We start from the raw sequence: 18,788 nt of genomic DNA, 5'->3' as shown, positions 1-18,788 counted from the left end.
TATTGATCAAGAAATTAAATGAAAGAAAGTAAGCTGCAAAATTCACTCCTCAGAAGAAAACATCAGATCATATTTCAAAAAGGAAGTAGCTGAATGTGGTCCTCTGAAAGACTGATGATAGCATTACTCTTACTTATGTCATAAATCTTGACAGCTCTGCTTTCAACAACTTGCTGCAGAAAATAAAAAGCAGACCTGGATTCCATATCATCTTTAGTAACAGTGAAGCAGCCTACTCCTGTTTTTACTTTCCTATTTACATTTCATCATAAGTGTACATATAATAAAAAACTCTGGGTAGTAACCCACGGAGTTTTATTTCATCAATTGAGCCCTGAAAAATCAAAATAAAAGTCCATATTCCCTTTGTAAACTGCGCTGTTACGGATGTTTATCATAGGCACTTTCAAAGGGTAACCTATAGTGAGACCCCTGAAATAGGATGTTAAATATAAAGCGGGAACCTTATTTCCTTTTATTTAAATCAGGCTTTTGTGGCTTAAGAAATATTTGGCATGCATTTTTCTATCTGTCAGATAATCCAGAAACAAATCTTCACATCAGTATATGCTAAAAGATCAAGACTGAAATTCTGAGAATCATAGAGATTTGCGCTTATAAACTCGCTTATTATGTTTTTATTCACGCAGCTCTGAAGGCATAGTGTCAGCTTTTTATCCAGACTCTTTTCATTACTTTTCCCTGTTGGTGTTGCAGTACATGCTGTGAATGACCTCCAGAGATTCCTGAAGCTATATGCGGAGAGAAAATTGAATCTGAAAGCTTTATTAGACAAGTTTGTCTTCAGCTTGTGTCTGATGTCAGCTGTATTGAAAAATAGAACTGCTTGTGAAACTGGGTCCTGACCTTGAAAAATCTCCAATCAAATGGTAACAGATTCAGGTGTGTGCCATATTGCTATTTGTTAGATGTGGTATGTATCAGAAGGGAGAAAGCTGCTAAATGAAAATCAGATGGAATAATCAGACAGCTTCATTCTTGAACACAATAGGAAGTGGATATATGGTGACGTACAAATAACAGGGCCAAATCAGGTTGGCAACTGTGAATATCTTTACTACACAAGTCTGTAAAGTAAAATGACAAACCCAAACAAACTAAAATGGTTTACATAAAAGATTATTTATTCCTTCCTCTGAAGGTACAGAACAACCAAAAGAAAAGGTGAAGACAATGATCTATTCCTTTACTATTCCACCTGATACTAGAGTGAGCAATCTTTGTTAGGCCAGCTGATGTAAGACCCCGCTCTTAGCATTGCTCAGCACCCAAGAACTCAAGTTATTCTCTATGAAGCTTCCTTATTGCATTGTTCCCTGTTCACTTTCACTTTTTTTCCTTGTTTTGGTAAACCTTTCATAGAGTCAAACAAAATTATAACTGATATTAAAAAATACATTTCCTTTAGATTCTGCATACACAAATATAACAAACTACACAATTCTGAACATGGCTATCATTAAGAATAGCATTTCTCTCTATTACAACTTGCATAGTAGTGAGTATGTTTAATGGTGTTCTAAACTTAACGTTAACTAAAATGGACTACTGGCAGTAGCAATGCCTTCTAAACTCAGCATAGAGCTTCTCAAAGCAGATGCAAGCTGTGGATTTCTAGCTGTTCAACTCTGTGGAAAATGGTTCTGCAGTATTAAGTATCTATCACGTCCCATGCACAAGTATTTTAAATGGTGACTATTACTGCAATGTATCTTTTAAATAATGTTTGCACTAGCACTGAAAACACTGTAGGTGCACAGGGTTCCTAGATTGCTCAGACTTCCCCAAGGAATTATTTTGAATATGTTTGGTCTCAGTTATGCTATGTAAGGAGCTCTAAACAGTACAGACTCCCTGATTAGTACATTTGTTTTTAATTTACCCTCTAAATACACACATAGTTATCTATTCACGTACACAATAAACCTGCAAGGATTTTAAGACTACCATTTGAAAATTCTGAGAAACACAGTTCTGAACTAGAGCATATGTGTTCACTCAAGCATTGTGTGTAGTATATAAACAATGGCTGCTTCAGAGCACATTAGCTATGAAATACTGCAAAAAAAGCAAATAGTTTCTACTGTTCATTTTTGCCCAAAGCTGGTTGTTGTCATTTTGTTCCTTTTGTCATTGTCTCTTGAAAAACAGAAACATGGCTTGTTTAAAGAGAGATGTTATATGATTCATATCTGAAGCCCATGAAATGAATAGCAGTTACAGTTTCAAAGATCCTTCAATCCAACAGAAAATATTTAACCAAATATAATATCAGAGATTTACCTCGGCAGCCTTCATAATGCTGTGCCCAGTCTGTACAACTCTCCATCTTAGTAGTAACAGAAAAATAGATCACTCACCTGGGCAATCAATATGAAAATAAAATTCCAGAGGCATAAAATATAGACACTAGCACTGCAAAAATTTCGGTTTAAGTCACTGGATTTTAGTTTTAAACCTTATGTTATTGCATCAAGGTATTTAATTTACATACATGCATTTATTTGTTGCCAATTTTCCTTAAAAACATACAATCTCAGGAACTGTATACTTTTAGTTACTCCTTTAGTTACCCTAAGTAGATATTTAAGCTATGCTACATCCCAAACAATACACAGGAATTTCAGCCAAATTAACCTAACAGCGCTACATATACATGAAGAGTAACACTGGTGATTTTTAAGAACTGTTTTATAAGCTCTTATAAGCCTAGAAAATGCATGAAACCTAGTCCAAGTGGGGATTTGTTTGCTTCTCATTTCTCCACGAAAGGAATCATTCCCAAACCAGAGGAGACACACCTTAAGAAGCACTACTTCAAATAAATTATCAAAACAAAAGCAAGGATTAAAGCTCTATTGTCAGTAGTTTCCATAGATTCACAAACACTATTCTTTCAACTCAAAACCCCAAATTCAAAGTATAACAGACCCGGGAGGTGACTGCCTCCAAATCTTTTTACCACATCTCAGCTGAATACATACGCTAATAAGCAATAATGAGTTCTGCTTTGGTAAGTTTGTGAAGTTACAGCAGCTCATAAACCACATACTCCAACTTGCTTTTAATGGACTCAGCTTCATATAACACTCCTCTACATTCTCCCTAAGTCATACTAAATCCTGAAAAGCCTTATTACCCTGTGCATGGAACCTGAACCTTTGGCTCTGTGCCTATAGTCTCCAGCTCCTACCCCCAAAGCAAATTACACTGAAAGCACAAAACAGATTTGGTTGTATGCATTCAAGAAGTAGTAGCAGCTTTCTTCACACGTTATTTGCCTCAAATATACTATAATTTAAAAATGTAAAAAGCATCTCTGCCATACGTATCTCTAATTCAGCTACAACCTGTAAAATGAAAATGGTACTTTTTAGAGACCTACTAAAAGTAATGCTCCAAATTAAGGATGGCTGATTTAAAGTTTTAAAAGGACAGTAACTTGAATTCTACTTAATTTTTGAAGCAATGCTGCCATTGTAATAGACACTAATTCATTTCTGAGTCATATCTTTTTCTGTGTCTGTTGATTAGGTATTTTAATACAAGACAAAATTTGTCTAAAAATTCAGAGAAAAAGTGAAACTGTACAGAAAGTACACAGAATAAATTAAACAAATGGCAAGAGTAACAATACAAAGTACCACTCTCAGTTATATTACCAGTACATGCAAAATGTAAAATTAGCTGATCAAGTATTTTCAACTGTTTTAACTCTGTTGTTTTTAAAGTTTCACTGACTTCAAGTACAGCATGACTTAGAATAAATATATATCCTTTTAAGAAACTGTATTTTCAAGTGTAACTCCAAACAAATTGGACAAAGTTTTCCCTTGAAATGGAGGTAAATAAGGGACATGTACTCCTCAAAAAGAAGTCAGGGATGTCTCCTACCCCACGATGTATTTACAAGGTTTTACAAAGCGCTACATAACTTTTACTAACAAGAAAATGCAGAGGTAGCACTTCAGTACAAAATAAGTCCAATGAATGCTAAAAATACTATTAAAATTTGTCCTATAAAAGCACATTCCAAAACTGCATTTCTCTACTTACAATGTTTCCAAACTGCTGGCTAAGCAATGCATCAAGTTATGTAGATAGAGATGTTGACACAATTTGATGTTCTAATGTCACGTACAGATAGTAAGTGCGATTTCCTTCCTGAATTATTATGTCTCAGAAGTCAACCTTTACTAATGTTTTAGACGTACCCCTCAGCTAAGTACGTTTTCCTAGCTGGAAAAGTAGTTCTTGTTCATTATGCCTGAAGGCACGCTGGCCTTGTGGGATATTATGGACATTTTTTAGTATTTCTTCTGCCAAACAAACCATAATACAGAGACCTAGAAATAATTATACAAAGGGTCCTTTCCCTCTATTACAGCCACCAGATGGTATATTTAGTAAGACCCTCTGGCTGAGTTCTTGTAACCAGACTAGACAAAATGACACCTGACAGGGCAGTAGAAGTTAGTCAATTACATCTTCATTCCCTGGTCTCAGCAACACAGGCATCAACAAATATCTCAGCAGAATCAGAAAACAAAAAGTTATCAACAGGAGATACTTCTATTGCTTCACAGAGTCCTTCCAAAATTATTTTGTGCATTTTTAATGACTTTTAATGAGATTGTTTGGATGTGGAGAGATTTCAGTTTTAGTTCATTGAGAATATCTTTTCCCGATGTTGTAGTTCAAGGAAACAATAATTCTATACAGTCATTACTCTGGAGGAAGAGGGTAGCAGGGAGGCCTCTTTCCAAAGAGGAGAGTCAATATTCAGGCTTCTAACAGTTATATCTGAGTAGAGAAGGTGAGTATCTCCATCTGCATTGTTTCAGACAGTTTACATTGATCACTAATCATACCCTCAGCAACGGAAAATGTTGGGTAGCACACCTGCAACACCAGATACAGGCACAGGCTGTGAGACAAGTGGCTGAAGAGCAGCTCAGTAGAAATGGACCTGGGGCTGCTGGTGACAGCAGCTCAGCATCAGCCAGCAGTTTGCCCCAACAGTCAAGAGAGCAAATGGCATTTTGGGGTGCAAACACAGCCCAGCCAGCCAGCTAGCACAGGTGATTCTCATGCTACACTTAGCGTTGGTGTGGCCACATCTTGAATATTGTATGCATTTCAGAGGAGGGCAAAAATGCTGAAGAAAGGGCTGGAAGACATGTCCTATGGGGACACGAGGACACTTGAGTAGCCCAGTGTGGAGAAAAGAAAGGAGAGAGGCAGCTTCATTGCTCTCTACAACACCTGAGCGGAAAACCTGGCTTCAAAATCTTCAGGACATGGCCCTGAGCAACCTGTTCTAATTGACCCTGCTTTGAACAAGAAGAATACATGTTTCCACATCTCCCTTCTGAACTGTACAATTTTATGATAACACATTTATAATGATGTTATTGCAGTAAACTGACCCAAATAAAGAAAAATTATGAGTTAGCATTACAAGCACAGGTTCACATTTTAAGTGCTCTTGGCACTAGAAAGGAAATCAATCTTACTTCCTGCCTAATCCTTTAGAGAACACTAGTGCTTTCATTTTCTGCATGCATAATTCCATCTGCTGAGTCTCAGAAATGTTTGTGGTCAGGGCTTACATCTTCCATTAAGGTAAAAGAGTAATTTAGCAATTTTTCAGCTTCAGATTCAGCTTCAGATTAGTTAATATAGGAATTAGTTAATATAGTTTTTAGTTATTAGTATTATTAGTTAATATAGGAATGACTATGCTGTGTTCTCTCTCTTTTTCAGTTATTACTCTCTCTCTGTGTTCTCTCTCTTTTTCAGTTATTACCACTTTCTTTGTAACAGCAAATTCACAGATCACAAATGCTCCCTCCCACTGGAAGCTGACATAACCTGCTGACATGCAAAACTGACACAGCAAGTTTAGTGACCCAACACATCAAAAAATGATTACACATCTCCTTCAGTTCCCCCATGTCATTAAATGAATTTCTACAGCGTGCCTTAGAACAAAAACCTGTGAAGTAAGGATATTGTTGTGTTACAAGTTTAAAAAAAATTGACTCGTGGTCTTTACCCTTTTTAGAAAATCAGAAGATCACCACTAGAACCATAGCAGCCCTAAATCGCAAAAAATATAGTTCCCATCTAGTAAGATTCAACACATTGTTAAGCAAGACTTCTGCTTTGCTTGAATTAACACAATTCTGACAGAGGCTAGATTTGTCTTCTGGTACTGAATATTCTGGATCCTGCCTAAATGGTGCAATTATTTACTTCCGAGGAAAAGATTTTTCTTCTTTGCTGTCATAGAGTCACTAGCAGAAGATACAGAATTCTCCAGCATCAGCTTTACTCATATGTTATCCATTAAAACATGCTAAAAGCAAGAGAGATAAACACCCTACAAATAATCAAATCCCAGACGATTCTGTCACTGTATTACAGCCTGTGTTATAGGCAACCTAAGAGTAGAAGACACTTCTCCCAGATCTGAGCAGATCATCAAGCAGCTTTGCAACTTGTATGCGTGAAAAACACTCTTCATTCCAAGCAACTGAGACGACAGCTTACTATCAAGTAAAGAACCCTGACTTTAGAAACTCACCCTTTAGCCCAGTGTATCAATTATGTATCTTTTCCACCCAAGCTTAATCAATATATTTCCAAAGCAAAGCAGTAGGAAAATAAATCTATGTATCAAGGAGATAAAAATGAGTTTGTAGCTCTTGTAGGAAGACAGAAGGTGCAAAGAGATACAAAGAAAATGTTAAAAAAAAAAAAGTCATTCAAATAATTTAAATTAAACGGAGACCAAGTCTCTTGTATATTCATGAACTCAGGACACCCCATAGGTGTATATCACAGACTTAACATTTATCTCCATACAGTCTTTTCCATGAATACTCATGATTTGTCTTGAAACAGTCCCAGTTCATTGGTTTATCATATATAAAGAGTATTTTCAGAATTTCATTCTGTGACAAATTTATATCTATTTGACCTGTACAATTATTACCTTTTAATTTAAACAATTATCTTTCCACCATCATATTTGCTTAATGAATTCATGTAGAAAGTCATAATGTTTTCTCTATGCAGAATAAAAAACAAGACTTTGAAACAGGTAGTAATTTCAGAGACACACTGCAATCATTTCATCAAATACATAAACAAATTTGTCTTCTCAGACACATTACACAAAAATGAAAGGAAAAAAAAGCAAACTGAATGCCATACCAGCACACCTCCCATTCACAAGCTAAAGCTGAAATTTGTACAGACACGCAATGAATTTAGACTGTCTCAAGCCATTTTCATTTAAACTGTGTGATTTTTAACTAATTTTAGAAGATGAATATACAGTGAAGCACTTACAGACACTTGGAGAGAAAAGGGAAGGCTCTCTGAATGTTGGCTTTTCCTTTAGTTGTAGAATTAAGTGGTTTATTGCCTTCCAATCCGCATTCAAGTCTTCTAACTTTTTCTAGAGTAGAAGTTAAAAATACATTAAATTTTTAATACATTAATAAATGCAACTTCCCATCCCCCCCCTTTTTTTTTCCATCTGATGGACCACCTGAATTTACAACAAAAAAGCTTCACAGAAATAGCAATTAATTTTCACAAATAGGAGAGAGAGAGAGAAGAATACAGTATGACCCATTCGAGGTTAAAAAAAAAAAAAGGCTTCATGGCATCACAGTTTTGAGAGTACCTTGTCTCCCAGAAATTTGCCTGCTGGAGATCAGGGACAACCTACAGACTATGCAGGTAGCCCTGACCACAGAGTTCCCTAACCAATATCAACCTCACTGCGGCCTCCTACTCAGCCCATCCACTCAGGGTTCTGTCTGGTTCCTCCCACCAGGCCTCCTTCTTACTCCCCCAGCCTGCACTGTTCCCTGATGGACAGACCTTAGGGGACATAGGATGATTTCCAAACAGAAGTTTTCTGTTTTTTTTTTTTTTTTCTCTTTTTAATCACCATAAGCCTGAGATGCTCATTTTTTAAAAATTAAAATAGGGAGGGGAATTTTGTATTAAAAAGCATGTCAATAAAATCTCTGCAATTCCGAACACGTTCTTCTACCTATTAAAAAAAAAAAAAAATCTTAGGAGACCTCAAGGAATCATAAACAGTCCTGAGCAGTAATGGCTAAGCTGCTACTTTTAAACAAAACCTATGTGAAAGTCTGGAGCGTGAATTATATCAGTCCTCAGATAACCGTGAGAAGCATTTAGACTTGAAAATCTACCCCCTCTTTCTTCCTCACTCTAGGGACTGTAAAGTAGGATGAAGTGTGCTAATTATTGCTGGCATCTCTAAACTCTTAAAATGAACACTGCTTTTCTTTTTCAAGCTGCTCCCTGACCATTTGTTATACAAAGCAAAAAATAAAAAAATAAAAAATCATAGCCAGCAGGTCAAAGGAAGTGATCTTCCCTCTCTACACTGCCCTGGTGAGGCCACATTTAGACTATTATGTCTCATTCTGGACTCCTCGTTTCAAAAAAGACAGGGATCTGTCCAAAAAAGACAGAGTCCAGTGGAGATGACAAAAGAGCCTGGAGCACCTCCTGAGGAAAAGCTGAGTGACCTGGGTCTGTTCAGCCTGAGAAAAAGATGACTGAGAGGGGACCTGACTACGTATGTATATAAATATTAAAAGGGAGTTGGGAGGCCAATGGATGAGGACAGGCTCTTCAAGGCAGTGTGTAGTGACAGGACAAAGAGTAATGGCCTAAAACTTGAACACAGGAAGTTCTGTACTGACATGCAGAAGAACTTCTTTATGGTAAGGGTGATGGAGCACTGGAAGAGGTTGCCCAGAGAGGTTGTGGAGTCTCCTTCTATGGAGATATTCAAGACCCATCTGGACGCGTACCTGTGTGACCTACTGTAGGGTACCTGCTTTAGCAGAGGGGTTGGACTCAATGATTTTTTGAGGTCCCTTACAACTCCTACAATTCTGCGAAAGCAGTCCAGTATACCAATGCTAGTCAGTGGTGCTTTTAGCATTCTTAAATCCTAATCATGATCAGACACATAGTCTAAATTACTATCCAAACATAACAGAAACAGAATGTCTAATAAGAAAGAGGTTTAAGTATCTTGAATCTAACAAGATGGGGTTGGTAGAATAGGGGTAAGAAGCAGCATTAAATTGAAGTGTATATACACACGTGCATACGCTGAAAGTTTTACATTTTGATGCCTTGGGCATCATTTATAGACTGCACAAGTATCTACTCAGTACTAGCAGCAAGCGCAGAGAGCCCGTAAAAGCTGGAGAGATTACACTGTCAAAGTCTGGCTTCATTTTACCATATAGTCACACTAACTCAGGAAAGAGATATGAATGTGATAAATATAATATTGGTCCTCGCTGTGAGTAGCTGCCTCATTCGTATGGATGTGAGCCAGGAATTTGTTTCCAGCAATGGCAAAACAGAGGCAACATCTACACCACTAATAAGACAGTAGCTATTTCCAAACTCTTCTATCAAAATTACAGTTTGATCAAATCTTGCATCTGCCGTAAATTAGTATGCACACATTAAAATGTTCACTTCGTCAAGCACAATAATTTTGCTGTAATTGAAACTCTTGAGTTTTAGTGACAAGTATTAACATTAAAATATGTTCCATTGAGGAACACCTTTATTGATTTACTGATTTCCTTTAAATGTCAGTCCCAGTGCTGTTTAAGTGAGGGTAATATTCATACATGAACTAATCTCATTGACAGCACTAAAACTACATAGGAATATTTAGACAAAAAAAGTGATGCAGCATTTTAAATGGAAGACTGGGGTGAATGAAACTGACTTGTAAAGGTACTCCTTATGTCCTCTTTCTTTCATCCACTATTTACTATCCTAATCAGAAAGATGGGAAAGAAGAAATGGAGTGCCACGGAAGGAAACTGCAGCTTTTCCTTTGCCACAAATATCCTGAGTAAACCATTCAGAGTGCTGTTATTCATGAGAGTGAGGTTACATTCATTCTATTGCCACTGTCACCAGCAGTAACCTCAGTAACCTCTCCCTCCCCGTCCATGTAAAGATTACTTTACAGAAATGCATTTCAAAAGCATGAAATTCATTGCACAAATATGAATGTCTGATTATTAAAGTGCTAGGGTTTAAAGGATCACATGGTCTATCCCAGTTTTTGATTCTTGAATCAGCATATACTAGGATTTTGTGCGCTAACAAGAATATTTTTACAGTTCTGTATTGCAAAGTTCCAGTACAATCACTGTTAGCATGCTTCGTGAATGCGTGAAAATATGCATACTTCAGAGTCAACTATGACATAGATGCCTGACTGATAATCAAGAACTGTATTAAGGCCTTCGCCCAAATTCTGTGTCTAAATATTTTGGACATCCTACATGACAGCTAACAAAGTATTTAGTTAACTAGTACAAATTCAAAATCAACCCATTTGAAGATAGAGTAACTTTAATCCTACGTAACAAATGCTGGCTTCACTCTTGGGAATTCCCACTGAAGGGCACAGAAAAATTCTAACGCAAACAGAATTCATATTTATCTCCTCTATAAAAAAAAATTTCATCTGGGCAAGTTTCAAATGAAGCTCATATTCAACACGAGTATTTAATCAGCTTATTGCTTACACTTCTGCCTATTGCTTACTTTAAAGACTTAGGCAGTATTCTTTAGCGAAGTAAAGATGACACTTTTATAAGAATTACTGTTGGAAAAGTTAGATAGGTTTAATCTAAAAAAAAACCCACAAAACCAAAAAAAACTGGTATGAAAACCTAAAAATCCATGGCTGTGTTTAACATAATAAAAAATAACTGCTGGTGTTTGAGAAGTAGAGTGGATCTCAGTTTCAACCCTCACTTCAATTATGTTCTAATAGAAAGCCACGGGGTTCAATTTATGCTCTCACTGTAGTGTTTTGAATGTATTATAAAGGTTGCAAAGACAAAAAGCAAAGCATTACAAAATGTCAGAATAAAGTCAATGATGAACACAAATTCAGACCCAATTCACAGAACTGCATGAATACCTTGAACTTCCTGACACATTCCCAGACAGGACAGGCCTGCAGTATGAATGAAGTCCACAGGACTGTGTCATTTATTGAAAAGAATGGAAAGATTTGTGGTGGACTAAGATAGAAAAAAATAAAAAAGGAAGCTAACAGAAGGATATCTCAGGTAACTAAATACTGTGTAAAGTTGTAAAACAATGGTATGCAAGTAATTAATGCTCTTAAAGTTTTTTTTATTATTTTATTTTTACTTTTTTCAACTCCAACATTAGGTATTAATATTTTATTTCCAGAACTCCTCAGTAATCCTCACTGCAAATGAAATTGTGAAGTTTGTGCATTTCTCTTCTAAAATGTTACATAATGTGATGTTGAAGTATCTGGCTGCCGGTGTTTCCAATGTGATATGTAAAAATATCTGCTATATTTAAATTCACCCTGTGCCTCAGCCCCCATATGTAAACATAGATAAAACTATTATACTGTACCACAGGAGTTAATTTGATGTGGGAAAGTGTTCTTAGATTAAATATTTTATTTGCTTAAAACACAAACTAGTCTCAAGTAAACCCACATTTTTGTCATAATGGGGAAATTGTTTTGAATTTAAGGTATGTGTACGCTAATATCACAAGTTAGAAAACTGCAATTTTTTTTTTTTCCAGATTTGCATCTAGTGATATGTTTACTTTGACCCAACTGTTGTTTCTTCTTCCTTTCATTTCTCTGGAAAATACAAAGCAGTCATACACAAAACTAAAATAAAGCAATGTTTATGAAGCACTTAGACACCACTGTGATGACTGGGTTGAAACAGCCTATGAGGGAATTAGCCATTTTTCTTCACAGCAGAAACTGAATACTTCACAGGAAAAGCGCAGCTTGCAGCAACAAACTAAACAAGAAGTATGAGTTTAAGTACTGAATCGCTGTTCTCAGAGTGAGTGCTCTCCATACCCTCAGCTGCATTAGGCAAAGTAAAACAAGGCCACTGCATCAACTTTAATTCACAATTTTCTAAGATTTGAGCGCTTAACTTTGCAACCTCATTAATTCCCTTTCAAAAACACCACAATTTGAATCTAAGTAATTTCTGCTACCACAAAATACATTTTATGCAGAAAGTTATTTCAACTTGGGCTGAAAAGTCTGTATTGGAACATACAAATAACAAAAAGCGTTGGAAATTAAATCACTTAAGAATCAAGGCAGAAGACAAAAATCAGTATAAATGAGGAGAAGTTTAAGGAAATTTACATCACCAAGAAAGCTATTCAGCAGCCCTGACAGTATATATACACTGTTTTATTACTTACTGTACAAGATAGTAAACCAGAAATTAACTTCACAGGTTGTTCAATTAATTGAACTCCAGAATATAATGAAAAAAAGTAACATCTAATTAAAGAGGAAAAAGAAATGAAATATCCACTATTCAACAAATAGTTTCCTTATATATAAGGATATTATATATTATATAATATATATATTATAAGGATATTATATGATATATATAATATCATTGTCAAAACTGCAAATCAAGGAACATCAATGTTTATTTAAAGAGTTATCTTGATCCAGTTGATTGTGTTCCAGTAGATCTGGTAGAAACAAACAGTTTTCAGTCTTTGATGTGAACACTTAAAATAAATAGATGTGGAGTATGCTTCTACATCAGAAGTTTGGCCTAAACAGAATCATTTCACACTATGCCTTGGTCAACAGAACATAAAACAAATGCTACCACTTCCTGCAAGTGTCAGCACTCATTTTGCTATTCTTTAAATGCAGTTACAAAAACCTAGAAAGCCAAAACATAACTTTTTTTCTGTTGTTGTTTTACATTCTTTGTTTAAAAATGTGGAGTAAGAGATGCTAAGATGGCTGCTACCCAGTGAGAAAATGCAGCTGCTGTAGTGGGATTTTTGTTCCATCATCCATTCAGTGTGCAGATGACGTGTTTCTATTCCCAACAATAATAGTGCTATTTTCACCCAACACTGAGTCATAAGCCTTGTTTCTGCTCACTAGTTTTAAGTCACCTTCAATTCACCTCCTTGGTATTTTTCCACTGTTTAGGGGAACCGATCATTAAAAAAAAAAAAGCATACTTACCAAAGGGAGGGGAAAAAAGCTCCTAAAGACTTCTGTTCAGGAAAGAAGAAAAACTAAAACATGCTTAAATATATATCAGTTTCTACAGTGGAGATTAGTGCATTCATATGCTCCTGTGAATCTCCACTCAGCTGGGGGGATTTGTAAGTCTTAGAGGAGGTTTTGTAAAAGCAGGAAAATACTCCACTGTACTCAAAGTGGAGTGACTATACGTGGAAAAAAACCAAGAAATTTACTGTTCAGGTCACCTACAGACATCCTAACTTTGTGAGGAAACCTTTTTTTCTATAGAACAAGGTTACTGACAACTGCAGGTTAGGAAAAGCTCTAAATACAAAGTTTACTACCTCTGTCCAGTCAGAAGTAATTGCAACAGATACTTATTGTAATCAATAAGCCACTATTACAGTTTTAATGAACTCTTAATAATCAGATCCTTTATTAGCAGTTACAAGACAAGAAACTAAGCTCTAGTTGATATAGGAGTGATCTTACTAGTAGTTTGATCTCCAACAGCAGGTGGACCATACATGAAAGGCCGCTGGCTCATTATTCCTGCTTCATGGTTCTGCGGAACAGTAAATGATACTCTAGGGTTCAGTGAAGGTCTATACAGCCTTTATGAAACTAAGTGTAAACTATCCAACTGATTTCTGTGCTGGGGAAAATGATTCTATAATACATTTTTCTAAAGGAGAAGGGTTGGAAGGGATCAATCCTATTAACAGTGCGTCCTCGGCTCCAAGACAGAATCAGGGAAGGCACACTACAGGAATTCTGGCAGATATACTCAGTAGTAAAACTTTATATAACCATCACTCCTTCACAGTGGGAAAAATTTAAAGCAAAGGGCCTTCTTTACCTCTTGACTTATCTTGCCTACAAATAAAAGTTCATTTAAAAAAAAAATTTACAGACTTTCAGAAAGTACACTGTGAAATAAGGTAGTTTAAAAAGACTTTATCTGATGCCATTAACTAAGCCCAACAAATTTAAATTTGGTTTCACTGTGAACTACTCTCAAATAAGTAAAATAACCTTAATGTCAAATAAAATAATCCCATCAAAGCATGCAAAAATTTTCTAGCTTGGTACATTACATTGTTCCTGGCTATGCTGTGACAACAGAACAAATGCTCTTTGCCAAGTTCTTTCATTGATTTTAAACAGATCACATCAAGGACAAGCGTACAACAGGGGAAGCATAACCCATTACACAGTAATGGATATTGCTAAAGGTTGCTTCATTACCTTTACTGGATGAGTGGCTGGTTTTTCCTTATATAAATGACACCCTTTAGACAAAACTTCTTCCACATTCGGCTGTTTAGCCTGCACTGCTGCTTCAGTTTCCTGAAAAATAAAAACATAAGCAGTGTAGATTAACCACAGCATAAGCAATGAGACTGAAAAATTCTCCATGGGAGGCAGTAAACCACAAGTAAATTAGTTTCTGCTCAGGATTGGTTTCTGGAAAACTTATGGATAGTAGCAGCTGAGGACAAAAAAGGGTCACCAGAGAGAGGAAAAAAAAGGAAAGAGGGATGGAAAAGACTAAAGTTAAGAAGATCAATAGCAATAGGTCCCTTTATCCTAAACATTTCAATAAAGCTACTACAAGCTAACAAATCCATACTAACAAAGACACACATGAAGCAAACTCAAAACAAAAGCACAGTAACAGTGACAGTTCCTAAAAGCAGAGAGAGGCATTTATTACCAAGTGCATCTCACTGAATTAGCAACAGCATATTCTCTAGCAATTTTTCTATTTTTTATCTGGAAAGGTGTCATCCAGGTCCTAAAACATGACAACTCCAAGCTCTTCCTCTTTGTTATGGTCCTGACTAAATAATATATGGAGCTACAAATATAGACAAAAACAAAAATTATTGAAAAGCATAACAAGAGGCAAACTATGTCTGAAGTCCAAGGATTCATATCGTTTTAAGTACTCTGACTTAAAATAAGCAATAGAGGTAAACAAAGATCCCATAGTTACTTGAGATACGTAAATTAAGCGGTTTTTGTTTTCCTCTCTCCACTCTTCTCCCATCTGTCTTATAGCTCGATTACCTCATCTCATCTGACTATCCAACTTTATTTTCTGTCCAAAATCTCAGTTAATGTTAATGTGAGAGCAGACAAGGTGGTATGCCAGTCTTGTCACTGCCTGACACAACACATCATTTCATTAGTGGAAATATCCTATTACTTTTTCCACAATAAACATGTGGAAATGTGTCTCATTTCAAGTCTTGGCAAGGGACCATTGTGCTCCAGTTTTCAACTCAGCATAGAAAAAACATCTAGAGTACAGACTGAAAATTCACTTCCAAAGTATTGTGGATAATCAGCAAAAATAATTAAGCGTTGCTAAGTTCACCACCATCTCCTATTTGTCCCTTCAAATATTGTTTATCAATACCAAATAAAATGAATTGAAGCTTGCCTAATTTCTTGCAATGATATTTGAAACACTTGTATTATTGTTATTATGCATTTCAATATTAATGAGATGTACCAGCACAAATTCACAGAGAATAAAATAAGCATTGAAAAGCAGTGAACAACAGAACTGAGATATGGGGGGGTGGAAGTTTATTAACCCACTGATCAAGCACCCATTAGCGTCCTACTTTCCTTCTGTTTCAATACTATGTTATCTTTCTATTTCATCATTCAGTTCCCAAGGAGAACAAAAAGGTACCAGCTGTAACTTGGCCTCCAACAGTTGCTTGTAACGAAGAGACTGTGCAAGACTCCATCAAATAGCAAGCTGAGAGAGCAGGGCCTGAAATCTGCTCTCAATAACACAGGTTAAGCTACTGCTGAAGCTTAAGACAACTAACATAAGTAGTCTGTACTTGTGTTTGGAGGAAGACATTAGTTTTTTGGGAAAACCAAAGACATTACTTCTTAAATGTCTTGACTCCAGAACATTCAATCTGCTACCACATTGACTGTTTTCTGCATGAGAATGCCTGTAAGACAGATGCAGTACTCTCACTGTGAGACAGAGCTGATTCTACAGCAATTTCACAATTTATGAACAGCCTGTGACAGAAATTGTAAAGCTACTTCTGGGCTGGGTGATGAATATGCTAATTGCACTTTTCACACATATGGTATATTAGAATACATCATCACTGGAAACTGCTGTTCCTCAAAACATGTATAAACAACAATAATCAAATAGAGGCCATCTTTACTTCAAAAGATGCCTTTTAAGAATTTTCACTGGTGTTAAAATAGCATATCTAAACAAATGAAAATCTCATGCAGAATAAGACATGTTAGCTTCTGAGGGCAGCTCAGCCTACTGGACAAATTCACAGGCTGAAAAAGTTGCAGGGACTTGTCTATAGTTCCATCCGGACTATGAAAATCTGATGATACAGCTCAGAACTCAGAAATTCATTTTCTGTAGCTGAAATCAGTATATTGGCTAAACCTCTGGCGTGTACGCCAAAGGACGAGAAAGTCTGGTGGCTCCACATGTTATTTCAAGATACAGTAGCTATTCTAGCAGACACAGACTGTTTGACATATGCTGCACATGTACTAGGAGGTCCAGACAACTGTTTATGAAGTATCTGCAGCAGTTTAAGCTGTGTATTGGTATGAATCAAGAATTTGACTCATTATCTCTGGTAACACTGGTCAAAATACGAGGATCAGGTTTCCCAGTGACATAACATCTACAGGACGTTTTCTGAAAGGAACAGCTCGGGGTGATTAAACCCATGTCTTTCCTGGTGACGTGCAATGCAAAAAATGGAAATTAGTTACAACCTTCAAATAAAAAATGTTATTTTGTAACTTTTAAAATAATATATTAATTTCAACCTCTTTTCATCAAGGTTGCATTAAATAAAGATTAAATATATATATTTTTTTTTTCAGGAAAAACAGAAGCAGTAAGCGTTTTCCCTTCATTTTATTAAGTCAAACAAAGCAGTGACATTGAACAAGCAAATATACTAAATCTGAAATCTAAAATAATTAGCTTCAAACTTCAAAAGGACTCTCCTGAATAATCAGATATGAATCCTCATTTTTGACTTGATATCCGAAAATTACATTTAATTATATATTTTTTTCTTGTCTTTTAGATGAGAGACAGATGTAATAAGAACTCTTTGAGGTAGATTCTCTTTTTCATACACGTAAGAAGGTTCACTGAAATATTCACACCTATCTTTCAGGTTGCTATTTCCAGATATTTTCGGGGAAAATGCAATTAAAAAAAAAAAAGCGAGGCTCTGAGCTTTTCTCCCACGAGTGTGTTGATTCAGTGAAGAGCTGATGTCCTGACAAAGAGAGGAAAGTGGATGGAAAATGTGAATATGTTCCCATCTTCAAGAATTCTGAGTCTTAAAAAGAGGCTTCATTTTTCTTTTCACTCAGCTCTGCACATTCCCATACATAGAGTAGACTAACAAGCTGAACCACCACAAAGAACCATGGTCAGAGGAGACAATTAAAATACATCAAAGTTCAGTCACACCACAGTAAGCATTGATTCTCTATAGTAGGTCCAGTAGTAGTCAATAGCATTCTTGGTGTTCAGTATAGATATTCATGCAATATTATTAGAATACATTTAGGACTTGCTGTTAACAGTTCTGTGGCTATACTGAAGCAGGACCTACACCACTGATACAAGTACTTAAAATTCTAAAATAAAGATCAGAGATAATGAATCCTCATAAAATTCAAGGACAAACCAGCTTGTACCTCTATTTTTTTTCTGCGTAACAGATGAAAAGGTTTGATAACTTCCTGAATATTTCACTTATCTCCACATAGAAAGCAAACGCTCTGGGAACATCAAAGTCACAGAATTTAACTTCATCCTCCTGTCTTAGGGTTTGATGAAAGAAAAAAAAGTAGAGGTAATTCAATTTAAAAGCACTCCTTTAGCAGCCTTGGTTGAAGCATAGTGTACAAATGTTTTACTGCTACAAAAGATTTGTAACCATCGGGCAAGCAATTTTAAACATCAGCCTTTAAAAATCCTATTTTAATCAGTAAATAAAGTAACTGACCTTTCTCCAATTACTTTAAATCACTGCTATTTTAAATATGTAAGACTCAAACTAAGTACCTGATTCTCCTTAATAAGGGAAAGAACATTCTGGGATTCCTCTAGTTTTTGAAAGTAGCATGTAAAAGACAGTCACCTGTTTTAGTGAGACTAGAACACTGATTAACCATAGCTCTTGACCTAACAGAACAATTATGAAAATCCTTTGGAAGAGAAACAATCATTTCAAAGGAAAGAACACTATACAAAGGGCATCTTCCTTCTAAAACTGAAATGCTTTAATTTCAGAGTTTGTAACTACTTTCTGAACCTATGAGTTGCAGCCATGGGCAATTTGTTGAATACTCAGACACTGTATTTTCCTCCTCCTTCCACACTTAGTAAATAAAGATTGATTTTCAAATGAGTTTCTGGCAACAGAAGATAATTATTAAAAAAATCAAAACATGTTACTGTTCTAAGAAGGCTTTGTTGATTATAACATGTTTTCAGATAGGCCACTTACAGACTAGTCTGTAATGCATCATTTGAAAGGGATATACATGAGTGTACATTTCTGTAGCTTGTCTTCCAACAGTTGCAGTGTTC

General features: G+C 36.0%; 1 protein-coding gene across 14 annotated transcripts in view; it reads right to left on the bottom strand.

Moving 5' to 3' along the window:
- DMD (dystrophin) overlaps window positions 1–18,788 on the bottom strand; it is a 1,007,484-nt gene that overhangs the window by 332,771 nt on the left and 655,925 nt on the right. For all 14 annotated transcript variants that reach the window (XM_021408144.1, XM_021408061.1, XM_021408111.1 and 11 more), the window contains 2 exons: window positions 14,402–14,503; window positions 7,381–7,489 (listed from right to left, as the gene is read on the bottom strand). In XM_021408144.1, coding sequence (XP_021263819.1) covers window positions 7,381–7,489; window positions 14,402–14,503 — 211 coding nt within the window. The remainder of the gene's footprint in view (window positions 1–7,380; window positions 7,490–14,401; window positions 14,504–18,788) is intronic.

Source organism: Numida meleagris, chromosome 1 (assembly GCF_002078875.1).
Source record: "Numida meleagris isolate 19003 breed g44 Domestic line chromosome 1, NumMel1.0, whole genome shotgun sequence".
Taxonomy (NCBI): Eukaryota; Metazoa; Chordata; class Aves; order Galliformes; family Numididae; genus Numida; species Numida meleagris.
Note: the sequence above shows the minus strand (reverse complement) of the source record. Positions and strands in the feature narration are given on the sequence as shown.